Source organism: Misgurnus anguillicaudatus, chromosome 7 (genome assembly GCF_027580225.2).
Source record: "Misgurnus anguillicaudatus chromosome 7, ASM2758022v2, whole genome shotgun sequence".
Classification (NCBI taxonomy): Eukaryota; Metazoa; Chordata; class Actinopteri; order Cypriniformes; family Cobitidae; genus Misgurnus; species Misgurnus anguillicaudatus.
Window position 1 is genome coordinate 4,701,440 of NC_073343.2, and position 16,845 is coordinate 4,718,284.

A 16,845-nucleotide genomic window follows, 5' to 3' on the forward strand; every position below is an offset into this window, starting at 1 on the left:
AGATAAACATAAACTGGACATTTTAACTACTATTTCAAAGTTTCAATGTATTTCTTAAGAATATTAATACAATTTGCAATGCTTTTGAAGTGTTCATGATGATAAGGGCTTTATTTATTTATTTATTTTTAGGTTGGTTGGGGGCCCCCTAATATGACCGCAGGTAGGGGGCCCCAAGCTGCGTTCTCCATAAGCCTCTATGTTAAGACCGCCTTTATGTCCAATGGAACATTGATAAAGAAATATGAATTCAACATTAATAAACTCTATCACTTTTGTTGTTCACAGGATGAGTTCCTGATCGAGACGCAGAAGATGCTACTGAGCCGGATTTCCGACCTGTGCGCTGCAAACGCGGCGGCCTCTGAAGAGACGGCCCAGCGGCCCGCTCCTCCAAACGTGGCAGACCGCAGCGAGACCACCCCTTCTCTCCCCAACTCGCTTCCCCGTCCAAACAGCTGACGAGAAGACATATAAGCATAATAATTCTATCGCAAATAATGATAACCATAAAACTCCAAATCCTTGTAATAAAGCCGAACCCTCTCTCCCTAATGAAACAGTGGCCCTCCTGCTGTTTCCTGTCTAATGTTCCCGTCGAGGCTTCCTCCACTTTCCATAAAGCAATTTTGCAAGCCCACTCCCAACGTGATTCATCTAGAAATGAAGAGAACTGCTCGGAAGCCTCTCTTTTCTCTCCCTCCATCTCTCTTCACGTCCCTCGAGGGTGACTCTGACTAAATCTGTGTTGATACATAGGTGCGCTCTAAATCCTGTTTGCTCGGCTTCCATCTTCCCTAATATTCACACTCGTGTACGAGACCTCTTCCCTGCCTGCGTCTGCTAATGTAGCGTATCGCCGTCCGGATGACAAGACGACATCGCAGAGTGCCTCAAACGCTCTCTCGCGTGTATCGTTTACCGGCGGCGGAGAGAATCACAATGTGTGGGAAGGAGAACATATGTTAAATTTAAGAAGCTGAGATCTACCTTTGCGTAGGTCTTAGTTTACATGCGCTAGTCAACGGTAGCCGGCGACAAAGGAATGTGTCACGGTGGGGAATCGTTGTACTCCCGTTTTTTTATGGTTTACATTGTGAAATCACATGAAAAGGTGTTATATGAGAAAATATAGGCTGCTTATATGAAACGCAGACAAAATACCATCTGCTCTACAGTATGACAACCGTGTCTTTAAATTCGAGTTAATTAATACATTTCTTTAGTGAATTAAAAACAACCATAGTTTGTAAAATAAAATAAATATAAGTTTGAACTGTAAGACTTTTTATCAGATTTTAAATTATTATATATATAATTTATCCAACACATTTATTGTTAACTTGCCTATTAAATAAAACTAAAACATCATTCTAAAACAAGAAAGTGTAAAAATGGAAATGATTAATCGGCAACACGCATTGCATATTAAAAACTCCAGTGCTCAACACTCCAAAATCCGAATGCTTTTCTTAGCAAATCCCAAATTACTCAAAGATTCTCTGATTGACAGATGAAAAAGGATAACTGTATTTAGCCAGGGACGATCTTTTCTCGTCTGCCGTGATTTGGGTCTCATGGAGGATTGGCCCCCCGGTGTCTGCCCCCTTCCTTTCCCGGCACGGGGCAGGGGCAGATTGACAGAACAGCATGGGGGCGACCGCCGCTGTGCCAACAGCCCCCCCACGCTCTACCTGATGTTTTTAACAAAGGCTTCCATCTCACCAAGTCTGCCGCCGAACATCGCCCAGCCAGCTTCAACCCGCCCCAGCTCTGGAACAAACAGACTTTGAAACCCGATCGCAAGGATGTTGGGAACAGATGCAAAGACGCTCAGAGTGATGCGGTCTGTACGGCGGTATTCAAAGATAAATGTCAAGCATTTGTCAGTGCAGAGCCCAAGAAATTGGACAGTTGTTAGTGAGCACCATGGTGACAATTGACAGGTGGGTATCAGTAGGCCTGTTTTCCATGGCGTATATTTTCATTTACGGGAGGCTGGGGCTAGTTGTCACGCTCTGTACTGTATTTCAGTGAATATTTTAACTTTTTGGAAGTCGGTTTCTGTGAAGGCATGTAGCAGGAAGTCACACTTTATGGGGTAGACTGTCTTAATGGAAACCTGTCAAGAAATATATATGGTACAATGAAAAATAATAAGAAGAAAGATCAAATAAATCATCTAAATAGCAACAATGTAAAAGGTAGCATGCAAAAAATATCTGCCTAGGTTTATATAAAATGATACATTTTATAATGTGTGTGACGAAGGATTAGTCAATTTTCTTTAAAAAAAAATCAGATATTTTACTCACCACCATGTCATCCAATCTTTGTTCAGCTGAGAAGAAACTATGTTTTTTGAGGAAAACATTCCAGGATTTTTCTAATTTGAATGGACTTTAATGGACCCCAACACTTAACAGTTTTAATGCAGTTTAAAATTCCAGTTTCAACGCAGCCTCAAAGGACTCTAAACGATCCCAAACGAGGCACAAGGGTCTTGTCTAGCGGAACGATTGTCATTTTTGGCAAGAAAGATAAAAAATATGCACTTTTAAACCACAACTTCTCTTCTTCTTCCTCACGTAATTGCGTAATGTTGTGGAAAGGTCACGTGTTACATATATGAAATGCACATTTGTGGACCATTTTAAACAATAAACTGACACAAAGACATTAATTAGTATCATTCGACATACAACAACTTTGGAGCGGTCCTCTTTCTCCACACTTGAAAACACTGGAGCGTAGTTTTGATACATCATCCGTGACCTCTTGACGTGATGACGTATTACGTGAGGTCGCGCTGGCACGTAACAGGACCGAAGGAAGACGAAAGATTGTTTAAAAGTGCATATATTTTTATTTTTATTGCCAAAAATTACAATTGTTTCGCTAGATAAGACCCTTATGCCTTGTTTGAGATTGTTTAGAGTCCTTTGAATCTGCATTTTTAAACTGCATTAAACTGTTAAGTGTTGGGGTCCATTAAAGTCCATTAAAATGAAAAAAATCCTGGAATGTTTTCCTCAAAAAACATAATTTCTTCTGGACTGAACAAAGAAAGACATCAACATTCGATGACATGGTGGTGAGTAAATTATATGGATTTATTTTTAAGAAAATGGACTAATCCTGCAAATATAGCCTTGCACTCTTAAAAAAGGTACTACATGAAGAACTATTTTGGTTCCATAAAGAACCTTTAACATTTGAACATTTTTGTTTCGCAGAAGTTTTATTGTAGTGAAAAATATACTTTAGATTATTATAAGATTAAAGTAAGAAAGAAATATCGATAGATAGATAGATAGATATCTAGCGCAACGATCGATCGATAGATAGTTCTTCTATGGCATCACCTTTACTTTTTAAGAGGGTGGTTTTTGCTTAAGGTTAAAATTTACCTTATTATATTACGTTGATTACTGAATCCCACCATAATGTACAGTACGTGTTTATAGTTTATTCAAGAGCTATTTGTTGTTTTAATAACTTCATAAATTCCCCCAAATCATTAAAGACATTTCTAAACTAGGTGCCTTGTTAAAAAGAAAAAAGAAGAAGAGAATAAATCAATGTATATGAAATGTTAACCACTTGTAAAGTAAGACTTTGTTTAAAAGTTAATGAATCAACCTATGTGACAACCGTTGTGTCTCCTATTTATTTTAATATTTCAAGTTAATACCTCCAGACATCCAGGTAAGACAATCCAAAACTCAAGTGACAGGCAAAAATGTGTTACAGAGGTCAGGGGGGCATTTATCATTTATCTTAGTTTGACATAAAGGAGAGCTATTATAGACGTTAATAATGTGCAATATTGTTCTCACTGACCCCCCTTCCCCCAATACACACACACGATCATCTTTAGTCACAAAATCCACTGACTTACCAAAGGGACGATGCACACACACACACTTCTTGGAGGTGTTTCCCCATTTTGATGAATTTCCAAGTCTGGGTACCAGCATCCCTGCTGCATGTGTCTTTGTGTTTCCTCCGTCCTGTCAGTACGATCCGGCTCGCAATCCATTAGCTGGATGCAGACGCACTGGGTACCACTGTGAATCACCCTTTACCTCGGTGCCAGTCGGATGTTTCACTTTCAAACAACATATAGCCTAAAATATGATTTTGTCTTTTAATTTCAGGGATTCCAATTATTCTTTGATAACAATAATATTTTAACTAATTGTGACCCTAGACGACAAAACCAGTCATTAAGTATTTTTTTGGAACTGAGATTTATCTGAACAGTGAAAAAATATTTTTTCCGTTGATGTATAGTTTGTTAGGGTAGGACAATATTTGTCAGATATTATTTGAAAATGTGGAATCTTGGGGTGCAAAAAAAAGCTAAATCTTGAGTAAATCACCTTTAAAGTTGTCCAAATGAAGCCCTTAGCAACACATATTACTAATGATAAATTACATATATATATATATATATATATATATATATATTTACTGTAGGAAACAGTAAATGTACAACATTTTTTTTAAATATCATAATGATTTTTTTGCAATTAAAAATCTATAACTTTGACTCATAGAGTTTTGGCTTTTGCTACAAATTTATATATGTGCAAGGTTTTGTGGTACAGGGTCACATTTAGGCATTAAACAAAAGTCCAATTCAAATGCAAAGTTAAATGAAAGTGTTATGTACTGTATGTTAACAGTATATAATATTGCCAATAATGCTAATTTTAATATCTTTGTAATGCAAACATTAGAGAAAAAAATGTAAGCCTATTTGTAAAGTTCTCTGCATATGTTTTTATAGCCCAGGCTTAAAATGCTTAGATTTATAAGTAGCATAAAACAATTCATGAATTGTCAACAATGTATTATACTGTACAAGGTTACATGTAAAAATATCAAGAAATATTATTTTAATATCTATGATCTTTATCCATCAATGGGAAAAACACATTCAATATAAATATAAAAGATGCCTTTTCATAGGCAGGAATACTTGTGTTTCACTTTTGTTCATATTTTTGCAGTTTGTTTGCCTGTAAGGGTCTTTTATTGTAGACATCTAAAATATTATTTTGATACAGAGTTAGTTATAATCCCCGACTCTGCCCCCTAATCAATAAAAAGACATTTTCGGGCTGTGCAAGTGAGTGCAGACGATAAACATTGGCAGACAAGAAAAATGTGTCATTGTTGTCAATTGAAGGGAACGTACAGTAATGATATTCACAAGGAGACCCCCAATGAGACAGAGACACAACTGTTTCTAAGCAACAAAACACTTTTTTCTCCCCCTCTTTAAATGCATGTGAGGTTTTGGTTGACTGTTTGCAGCCAGACAGATACTCACGTATCCAATGAACTTACTCACACACTTCATTTATATTTTGGTATATGATGACTGTTACATAATCAATAGGTAGTTATTGATCTAGGGAAGCAATACTCTCAAATACAGAGAAAATGCATGCATATATTTTTTTGTTATGAAATGTTTTATTTCATGTTTATATATTCTATTTATTTCTGTTTTTTGTTAAATTTATAAAATGCAGTCAACTTGTGCCAGAGGAAAATCTTAAATGGCAAAGGTCCAATTTTTTGTATTGCTTGTGTGTGAGTGCCATCTAGTGGCAGAGTTCAGTAATTTGCAGTGTTGAAATAATTAGCTTCTCGCAGGCAGAAAAGGCCATTACAAATAAAATAGAGTTTTTAAAAAAAATTATGTGCAATAGTCTAAAGTGTACCTGAAAACATGGCCTACGCGCCTGTGACCCTGCCTGTAAAAAAACATTTTTATTTATTTACTCATCAAAAGCATTGTGCATAATGTAAAGAACATTTCGTGAAAATATTATCTTGCAACCTATACAATCAATGTAAAATCAATGACATCAAACTTGATGCTCTTAATCTCATTATCAGATTATGAGACTTGGATATTACAGATAGGTTCACATATTCTTTTAAAGCATTTTATATGATCGGTATTACCTAATAAGATATTATAAATGGATTTCGATGTCAGGGCAGATTATTATTACCCGTCACCTTTTTTACATTACTGATTTTAATCACTAAAGTTTGTCTAACATGAAAGCTGAATATGACCCACTTACAGAAAGGGCTGATGTTGAGAATACATGGTTAAGTTTGAGCAGTATCAAAAGTGCTGATCAACAAATTCGTAAACAGTTTCCACCTCAGGCTCATCCATATTACAGACAGCCAATATTTCTGCGTAACCTCCCGCACCTGTGCATTGTCATACACAGTCACATTCCCAGCAGATGTACATCCATTATCATTGCATTTGACTTGCTGCATATTCCAGCCCAGTTTATTTTATATTGCCACCTTCTGCTTCTGTTTACCAAATAATTCTTCATGTCTTGGTGTCCTGATATTGCCTGAGGTAAATTGGCCTTTTGCACATTTGGTGTTCCTTAAAAAAAAAAAACAAATAGAATAGTTCTGTGTATTGCAGGTGGTGTGATCATTTGTCATGTCCTAGCACTATTTCTCCATCTTAAACACAGCATTTCCTTATTAAGGAGTTGTATAAGCCGAAATTATACTGCTATAGTAGTTTCTTAAAAGGTAATATTTTCCTAATTAAATTATGTGTTTTTTGAACATTCAAAGTGTTCCTATAGCTTAAAGGTTCACTGTAGATTTTTGCGGCATCTAGCGGCGAGGTTGCGAATTGCAACCAACAGCTCGGTCCACCCCGTTCTTTTCAAAGCATATAGATAAAAAAAACTATGTTAGGCCTCAAAACATGTTGTCATGTTTGCCAAAACAAGACAAACAAGTTGTTATCTGAGACAATGTACGTTTAGGGCTACGGTAGAAACATGGTTATTTAAGGAGTCCAAGTAAGGGGACCCCCAGTGTATGTAGATAAAACGGCTCATTATAAAATAATTAAAACAAATGTTCATTATGTAAGATCTTTATACACCACTGAAAACGTAGTTATGTAAATTATACATATATGGGTCAATGACGTGATGATAATTATTTTGTGTCTGTATGGTTAAATTAAATGTAAAAGGGTTAAAATTTCAAAATAAATGTGCAGATTATTTGCATACATCCTCTTTTTGAGGACCAAGTCGAAAATTTCTGAATTTATTTCATTTTTAAAGAATATTTGGGGGATAATTGCAAAAATGTCAATGTGGTGTAACCAATCTGTGTCGATTGGTGTAACTAGAAAATTAAAATATATTCATAAATATAAATATATATTCATAAAAAGTGGAATAAAATATAATCATTTAGTGTAATATGATTTTTTAAAATAAATGTTTACATAATTTGTCAAAGATTATTTAGAAAACAGAGTTGTTTTCAGCATTTGTCAGGACAAATATTACAAAAATGCATTAAGATTTACATATAACAAAAAAAGTAAAATTATTATTATTATTTTTTTTTTATGATGATTACGCTTAAATGCCATCAAGGTGGATGAAATATTTAATATTTCTCATTCTTTGGCTCAATTGGCGGTTACATAATTTGAAATTTTCAGGTCCATTCAGTCTTAACTTTTATAAAAATGGTGCAAATTAGATTTTTTATTGCTTAAAATTAACATAAATACACTATGTGCATTGAAATAAACCTGATGGGTGCTTTTAAAACAAGTTTTTTTTTTTAATTTATGAATTTCTCATCTTGCCAAACAGTTTTTGTCACTGACCCATATACAAATTTACACATTGCACATTTAATTTGTAAATCATTGTGTTAAATAATAAATAAAAAAGTACAGCTTAAATGCTCTGTAAGTCACACTGGATAGCAGCATTTGCCAAATTGATAAATGTAAAAAAATGGTCTGCCTCTAAAGCAGTAATAACGAATACATTATACAAATAAACTATTCTAATTATCAGCTTCATTTTATTACGTTTTCCAATTAAAATGCATAAATAAGTAACTACAATAAAAGTTCCATTAAATCATATTTAATGTGGATACAGAAATATGATTGTTATTTATAGTCATGAACTAATTGATCTTAAATTATTATTATTAAGATTGAAAGCATCATATTTATTAACCACAAAGGAAAAGCAGCACAAGTTGTCCATGCTGCTGAACCGTGGGACAATATTGTCCACGTTTTATTACGCTTCAGGATTATTTTTCAGAAGGTACTCAGCCTGAAAGATACAAGTTGAAAAAGTGGTCAACAGAAATTTGCAGTAAAATAAATGAATGCATTTAACTGTTTTTAATAGGACCAACCTACCAGGAAGTCTATTGGGTCATCGGGGCGTGTTCTGTAACATTCGATGAGCCCTTGGGTGAGAGTGGGCATAACAGCCCTCATCAGGTAGTTCCTGAGAGGTTCTGACTGAGACTCCAACAGTTCATCTTCTTGTCTCTTAACCTCTTCAAGATGCTGACTCTAATAACACACAAAAATGTTTAGTGGCAAAAATGTGCATTAAACTATTTTGTATACTTTCAGAAGAAATTGTCCAAACATGGTCCCAAGCGGTCACTGGCACGGTTCCCTTTTTAAAGGTCCTAATATGTAGAATTTAGGTACAGATATGTATACGTTTGGTACCAATGTGTCCCTGTGAGGTAGTAATATGCACTCTTTACCAATACTGTGTGTACCTCTGAACTCTATGTACCTACTAAATCTCTATAGACAAAGGTGTACTTTTTAAAAGGGTACCCCTGCCCGAGGGAAAGCTAGGGACCTTTTTTCCCCTTTTTTTCTGATAGTGTACAGTAAAATGTATAAAATTAATTTTATCAATACATTCTATGTTCGCTGATGTCAATAAAAAAAAAAATCAGTTTGATGTGCGTAATAATTAAAATCCATGTCAGTGTTTCCCGACCAGGGGGCCGGGGTCCACAGTGGGGCCTCAGCAGATTTCCAAGGGGACCTTAAGATGACTTAAAATGTTTTAAAAAATGGACAAAACAAGCATTAACATAAACTAAAACAAGCAAAAAATAAGATGTTTCTGGGTTTTTTTGCCATTTTAGTAACGAATATACATCTGTCTAGTCATTTCAAGTTCTATTTAATTTTATGTGGAAGTGGGGGGCCTTTAAATATTGTTGTGGGCAACTAGGGGGCCTTGAAGTGAAAGAGGTTGGGAGCCACTGTTCTATGCAGTTTGTGATATTTACTGTGATTGTTTTTATAAAGACCACATAATTCACTTTAGTTATCTAAGTTGAAAAATTGATGGTCAGTAACATACCCACTCCTCCCAGTGTTGAGCTCTCCTCTCAGCCTCCTCTTTCTCCTGATGCTCCGACCTCTGTGATTCCTGCTGTTTTAACAGCTCCTCTGCTCGCTGTCTCTCTGCCTCCTCCATCTCTTTCGGATTCGGGCTGTAGTTCTTTGGTTTGCCCACTTTTTCATAAATCTTCTCTGTCACCAGCAAGTATTCATGGTCATCGTTGCTTGTAATCTCTACAAAGGGAGACAAAATATATATGCATATTCTATGTTTCTGTATTTTTATACCATACATATATTTTGTATATATATATGTACATCAAGCACATATGTATACACTCACCTAAAGGATTATTAGGAACACCTGTTCAATTTCTCATTAATGCAATTATCTAATCAACCAATCACATGGCAGTTGCTTAAATGCATTTAGGGTGTGGTCCTGGTCAAGACAATCCCCTGAACTCCAAACTGAATGTCAGAATGGGAAAGAAAGGTGATTAAGCAATTTTGAGCGTGGCATAGTTGTTGGTGCCAGATGGGCCGGTCTGAGTATTTCACAATCTGCTCTGTTACTGGGATTTTCATGCACAACCATTTCTAGGGTTTAGAAAAAATGGTGTGAAAAGGGAAAAACATCCAGTATGCGGCAGTCCTGTGGGCGAAAATGCCTTGTTGATGCTAGAGGTCAGAGGAGAATTGGCTGACTGATTCAAGCTGATAGAAGAGCAACTTTGACTGAAATAACCACTCGTTACAACCGAGGTATGCAGCAAAGCATTTGTGAAGCCACAACACGCACAACCTTGAGGGCTACAACAGCAGGGACCCCACTCATCTCCACTACAAATAGGAAAAAGAGGCTATAATTTGGACAAGCTCACTAAAATTGGACAGTTGAAGACTAGAAAAATGTTGCATGGTCTGATGAGTCTCGATTTCTGTTGAGACATTCAGATGGTAGAGTCAGAATTTGGTGTAAACAGAATGAGAACATGGATCCATCATGCCTTGTTACCACTGTGCAGGCTGGTGATGTTGTGGGGGATGTTTTCTTGGCACACTTTAGGCCCTGTAGTGCCAATTGGGCATCGTTTAAATGCCACGGCCTACCTGAGCATTGTTTCTGACCATGTCTATCCCTTTATGACCACTATTTACCCATTCTCTGATGGCTATTTCCAGCAGGATAATGCACCATGTCACAAAGCTTGAATCATTTCAAACTGGTTTCTTGAACATGACAATGAGTTCACTGTACTAAAATGCCCCCCACAGAAACCAATAGAGCATCTTTGGGATGTGGTGGAATGGGAGCTTCATGCCCTGGATGTGCATCACACAAATCTCCATCAGCTGCAAGATGCTGTCCTATCAATATGGGCCAACATTTTAAAAAAATGCTTTCAGCACCTTGTTAAATCAATGCCACATAATATTAAGGCAGTTCTGAAGGCGAAAGGGGGTCAAACACAGTATTAGTATGGTGTTCCTAATAATCCTTTAGGTGAGTGTATATACAATATACATATTACAATATAAATATAAACAATTTAATCACTAGATTAACGTGTTGTCTTTTAAAAGTGCATTGTGTAACTTTTAGAAGGATCTCTTGACAGAAATGCAATATAATATACATAACTATATTATCAGTGATGTATAAAGACCTTACAAAATGAACTGTACTGTTTAAATTACCTTTGAATGAGACGTTTTTTTCTAAATACACCGTGGGTCCCCTTACATGGAAGTCCCTAACATGTTTACAGTAGCCCTAAACGGCCAAACTGCTCTAAAGAGCGTATTTGTTCACTACGCTGTCTCAGACGATGACATGTTTGTCCTGTGGCAGCTACCGTAGCTTCACAACATGGGCGTCAGAACCAATATGTGGGTGGAACTTTTTCAGACCCACCTACTTTTTCTCTAAATTTAGAGCATATGCCTGTTCACTTTTCAGAGCGCCGTCAGTCAAATCCATTACACTTGAGGAATCCCCTAATAAATTAAACTCCGTTCCAATTTAGCTACAGCCTTGACTTTCACGCTGCTGCTAATTTTATGTATTTCCGCAACACGACAAGGTAAGGCTATAAAAGCAATTGATTAATTAAAAGGCACCAGAATACAAGAAAATGGGCATCTACTCCAGTAAATGCTTGTTACACCCATTCTTCACTATGCGTTTCAAAAGGAAGGGGAGAGTTTTTGACAATGCCGTCGGTTGCAATTCACAGTCTCGCCACTAGATGCCGCTAAAATTCTACACACTGGACCTTTAAGAGACATTCAAAATTACCAAAGTGCTCAGGATGAATCTCAAGGTCTTCAAAGTAGTTCAGTAAGGTCTCATCCTCTACATTTCTCTCTCTGAATCTGGCCAAGCGTTGCAGGAACTGTTCAGGGCTGTAGGACGTTCCCTCTACAAGACTCTCGGGTAGGTTCAGAACTCGGTTTTTGAGGACAGCATCAGTGGCATTAAGAGACAACACAAACTCTAGAGAATATAGAGATGATCGTTTCATTATTGCAGTGATATTCAGAGCCACCTGGTGTAACACTTATGTAGTTCTGTAGGACTTTACACTAAAATATAAGCTACTTAAAACAATCTGTACCATCTCACTGCACACGCTCCCAAAAGTCAGTGCTATCATTAGAGCTGAATAAAACATATAATTCTAATCAGGTTAATAATTGCAATTGAGAAATTTTAAAGACTATCTAAAAGGCTTTGAAAGTGATCATGTAATCTCCATAATACTTTAAATGAATAAATTACAGACCTGGGATGATAGTTTTGTCGCATTTAGATTGCGAGTCTTCGTTGTCTTCATCACTGTTGAATATTTGAATAATTATGCAAACCAAACTCATGTACAGTACAAAATCCGAATCATTATTATTAATAAATGAATAAATCAGCTAAAAACTTACTGTTGAATAGCACCTTTCCCTGCTCGTATGTCTTGGGAAATCCATCCAAAACAAAGCCCTGATTCATACATGGTTTGGTCTTGAGTTTGTCCCTCATTATACGGATTACATATTGGTCATCCAGTCGTCCTACAAAGAAAATAAGAACATGATGTGCCTTTACATTTATTTAAAATACTACAATGCATACAAGTTACATTTCCAACCTCCATTCTGATTCATGTTTTCCTTTAAGATATCCAGAAATTCCTTGGCTTCACTCTGATCGTTTTCCTCGTCTTCAATCTGGACACTCGACTCCTAAGACGATTCAGTATACATCTTTTAAAGTATCATATCTCCCAAATATGAACACAATTTGACATCGATCATTTTATGTATTACATCAAATTATTTTCAGCAGTGGTCTCAGCATTCCTGAAACATGCTTTGACAGGTCAAAATAAATTTTGGGGTCTTGCACGATACAAACCAGGTTGTCTAATGTCTCAGTTATGGTGTCCTTAAGCTTAATATGATGAAGTCTGTAATGCTTGCATATCATTTCTGCAACAGTGCTCTTCCCAACAGCAGGTGGTCCCAGGACACAGATACGAATGGGCTGGGGAGACAGCATATCTGTGGGTGGCCATAATGAGAAGAATCCAACCATAACCATTTATAACAAGTATTTCACCATACCAGCAGTCCCCTGTTCTGCTTATATTCTTGTGTTATCTGTTCCATGTTTTCAATCATTCCAGCCTCTGACACCCACTGGATATGAAAATTTTCTTTTAGATAGGGCGCTTCAATTTGAAGGTTGACAAACAAGGAATCAATATCTGTTTGCTGAAACAAAGACAAAAAATATCTGTCAATACAACCAAACTTAAAAATACAGGTATGTGTACACACATATGTGATCCTGGACCAGTGATGAGTATATTTTATATAAGGTATATTTTTAGCAATAACCAAATATTAGGGCTGTCAAAAAAAATAAAGCATAGTTAATCGCATACAAAATAAAAGTTTGTTTTTGCATAATATATTTGCGTATGTATTGTGTGTAATTATAATTTTTAAATGTATATATGTATATATGTATATATATATATATATATATATATATATATATATATATATATATATATATATATATATATATATATATATATATATATATATATATATATATATATATATATATATATATAAATTTATGTATGCATGCATGCATGTGTAATATATATATACATACATTTATTTATTTTTATTTTATTTTATATATAAATATAGAATATATATTTTGTATATAGAAAACGCATGTATGTCTATATTTCTTAAATACATACATGCATGTGTTTTCTATATACAAAAGAATTACACACAGTGCACACACATACACTAGTCAACATTTTAAGTGGATCAAAAAAATTATCAAAGTTGTCCTATGACAAGAATGGGTGTTAATCAAAATTTAAGACAACTTTTATGAAAAGGTTTTGATCCACTTGAAATGTTGACTAGTGTATATAATGCACACAAACAAACTTTTATTTTGTATGTGATTAATTGCGATTAATCTTTTGACAGCACTACCAAAAATAAATTTTATCTGTCAAAATTATTGATTTTTTTAAGCCAAAGATCATTAGGATATTAAGTAAAGATCATGTTCCATGAAGATATTTTTTAATTTTATACCATAAATATATAAAAAATGTATTTAGTAATATGTGTTGCTAGGACTTTATCATGATAACTTTAAATGTGACTTTCTCAATATTTTTAGAATACTTTCTACATTGTTGGAACAATAAAATAACAAAACTGATTTTACCGCAAGATCCGGTTCGAGAAAAATCTCCCCTTTTGTAACTTTCTGAGTTTTTCCCGTCCCGAGCGCAGAAGATATTGCCTTAAAACAACAAGACCACAGTATGAACCAAAAAAGCCACTCATTTACCAAACAAAAAAAACAGTGTCGCATTAAAATCTCACCTTAATGATATCGCCCATCGAGTGTTTGGAGTCATCCACAGCAACAATGTAGTGTGACACTGGCTTGTGATCAATGACATTTTGGATGATCCTTAATGAATACAAGTCAATGGGGTGTAGATGTTCAGTAATGTCGTTTTTGCATGGATCATGTGCCAAAAGCTCTGTAGTTATACTAACCCTGCGAGATCATTAATGTGAATAGTGGGGATAATGTTTGAGCCGTCTCCAAAGATAGGCACCTTTGGGACCTCGCCCAACCATGACATCTACATAGAACAATAAAACAAAACAAAAATGTATCTTTTTTTTAAAGAAAAAAAAAAGGTAAATTATGTACTTTTAAGTCCATATACTGTATGTCTTACCTTGAAAAAAAGGTGAAAGATGTGTTCACCCATTCCATATTGTAGCCCAGATGCAACAACATATGTAGAGAACTGGGAGCTTTTCTGAAAACCATTACATATTTAATATACACAGTACATTAATATATTTATTAAATATATCATACTTTTTAAACTCAGGCCTGCTTACAGTTTTGCCTAATTTGACCACAAGTTTCTCCAAACCGATATGATCTTGAAAGTTAGGGTGAGGTTTTCTTTTCCGGTAATGACTTTCTGTTAAAGGAATCTCTGGATCATCCTATAGTATAGCAGAGAGAATATACATTACCACGTTGGCATCACTGTTATCTGAGTTTAATAGGAAATTAATTTATCCACAACAAAGGTTTTTCTTACCGTATCAACTGGTTTAGTCATAGCCCATGTCATGATGCTTGACACAAGGATGAACATCTTTGGTTCAGAAAATTTGTTCATTTCCTCATGAAGAGCTATGATTGGATGATTATGCAACCCAGGATTTAAATTATTAAGAGTTTATGGCAGGAACCAAACCAATAATTTATTACATAAATAAAAAATGTCATGATACCAGAGACGGCCCACTGTGCTTCATTTATCTGATCAGGATGCTGAGAAATATTATAAATGATGACATCACACTTCATCAGCTGATAGAGAAGGTCTTCACGCTTAAAGTGCTAGAAAGAAAAAAAAAATTTTTTGGAACACCTTCCAATAACGCTTGTTGAAAACTGAACATTTGTTACATTAACTTAATGATTTAAGTTAAACAAAAAATGTACAATACTTCTAGTTACAGTAAACTAACAAATATCTAAAAAATACAGTAAAATATGTTTCTCAGGCTAGTTTATAAATGCATTAACTAATGTAAATAAATGAAACCGTATTAAATACTGTGATATATGTACACTGTACTCCTCCGCAATATAACTGCACTTCTCCTCTGTTAGGCTAGAAACAGTTCCCACGATCTGGAAGGTGGTCTTTGTGCTTTCTGGATGACCATCATGCACCGTGTCCTCCTCATCCTCAGCTTCCTCAGTTGTCACAAGTGACGCACCGACTACACGCGAGTTTAAAAACTACATAGAGCAAAAGACGAATAAATCAAGCAAGCTATTATCAGTGTATTCAACTTCATGCAGGGTTGCGCAGATAGATCAGTCCATAATATCACAGTACCGTGAGAGCGATTCTGTAGCTGCGCTGTCGAATCGTTCTCGCGATATGTTTATGTCATACGTCAACAGACTGCGCAGCGCCGCATGAAGCTCAGCTGATGATGACATCAACTCAAACAAACTAGCTTTTGTTGGAGGCGTGTTATAGTTTGTTTACGTGCCGCACATAATCATGCAAAATATCTTACCTTTGCAATATATTTTGATGCGTATGTATCAACATTGTTGATAAAAACACGTCTGAAACTGTGGCGTTCCTCTTCAGTCTTGGCAGCCATACTGTGTTGTTGATATGTTGCTAAGGAACTGGTAAGCCTTAATGCGCATCAAATTTGCGCATATTTACGCATAATGTAACTGTTATTATTAGTTTGTGGTTGGTTTTATATGTTTGTGCCAGTCATGTTTTGATTTATTACTTTTTTGACATAAAAATATAACGTGAATATAAATATTATATAGGCCTACATATTATTTAATTATACAGTTTATGAAATTAGCTGTCCTTCCATGAAAATAACTGTGTGACTTGCCTCCTCTTCGAGAGTTTATTAAAGTGGGGTAATCACTTTTTTCTTTTCTTTTTTAAGTATGAATATGTTCCTTAAAGGAAAACACCACAGTTTGCAATATTTTACTATGTTCTTACCTCAACTTAGATGAATTAATACATCCGTATCTTTTTCAATGCGTGCACTTAATCTTTGTACAGCTCTTCGTGAATGTGTTAGCATTTAGCCTAGCCCCATTCATTAGGATCCAAACAGGGATGAATTTAGAAGCCACCAAACACTTCCATGTTTTCCCTATTTAGACTGTTACATAAGTAGTTACATAAGTATGGTGGCACAAAATAAAACATGGCGATTTTTAAGTGGATACACATAACAAGTGAATATGTGCCGCCCTAACTTCCTGTTTCAGTGGAAAATATGTTAAAGGGATAGTTTACCCAAAAATGAAAATTCTGTCATCATTTACTCACTCTCATGTTGTTACAAACCTGTATAAATTTTGTTGTTCCGGTGAACACAAAGGAGAATATTTTGAGAAATGCTTGTAATCAAAGCGTTCATGGACCCCATTTACTTCCGTAGTTTTCTTTTTCCTACTATAGAAGTTAATGGGGTCCACAAACATTTCT

At 35.4% G+C, this 16,845-nt stretch overlaps 2 protein-coding genes across 3 annotated transcripts in view; one reads left to right on the forward strand and one right to left on the reverse strand.

Annotated features, from left to right (window-relative positions):
* LOC129418142 (protein phosphatase 1 regulatory subunit 37) overlaps window positions 1–2,235 on the forward strand; it is a 62,319-nt gene extending 60,084 nt beyond the window's left edge. For both annotated transcript variants that reach the window (XM_055173065.2, XM_055173066.2), the window contains exon 12: window positions 289–2,235. In XM_055173065.2, coding sequence (XP_055029040.2) covers window positions 289–462 — 174 coding nt within the window. In that variant the 3' untranslated portion in view covers window positions 463–2,235. The remainder of the gene's footprint in view (window positions 1–288) is intronic.
* Window positions 2,236–7,954: 5,719 nt separating this feature from the next.
* Window positions 7,955–16,034, reverse strand: ak7b (adenylate kinase 7b). The gene is made up of 18 exons (XM_073869292.1): window positions 15,890–16,034; window positions 15,429–15,602; window positions 15,086–15,194; window positions 14,890–14,984; window positions 14,681–14,791; window positions 14,512–14,595; window positions 14,324–14,412; window positions 14,144–14,234; window positions 13,983–14,060; window positions 12,839–12,988; window positions 12,630–12,758; window positions 12,364–12,457; window positions 12,156–12,286; window positions 12,007–12,058; window positions 11,520–11,717; window positions 9,237–9,451; window positions 8,258–8,416; window positions 7,955–8,168 (listed from the first exon to the last, which is right to left on the reverse strand). The coding sequence occupies exons 1-18, from the start codon at window positions 15,977–15,979 to the stop codon at window positions 8,133–8,135; spliced, it is 2,085 nt and encodes a 694-aa protein (XP_073725393.1). The 5' UTR covers window positions 15,980–16,034; the 3' UTR covers window positions 7,955–8,132.
* Window positions 16,035–16,845: the final 811 nt, after the last annotated feature.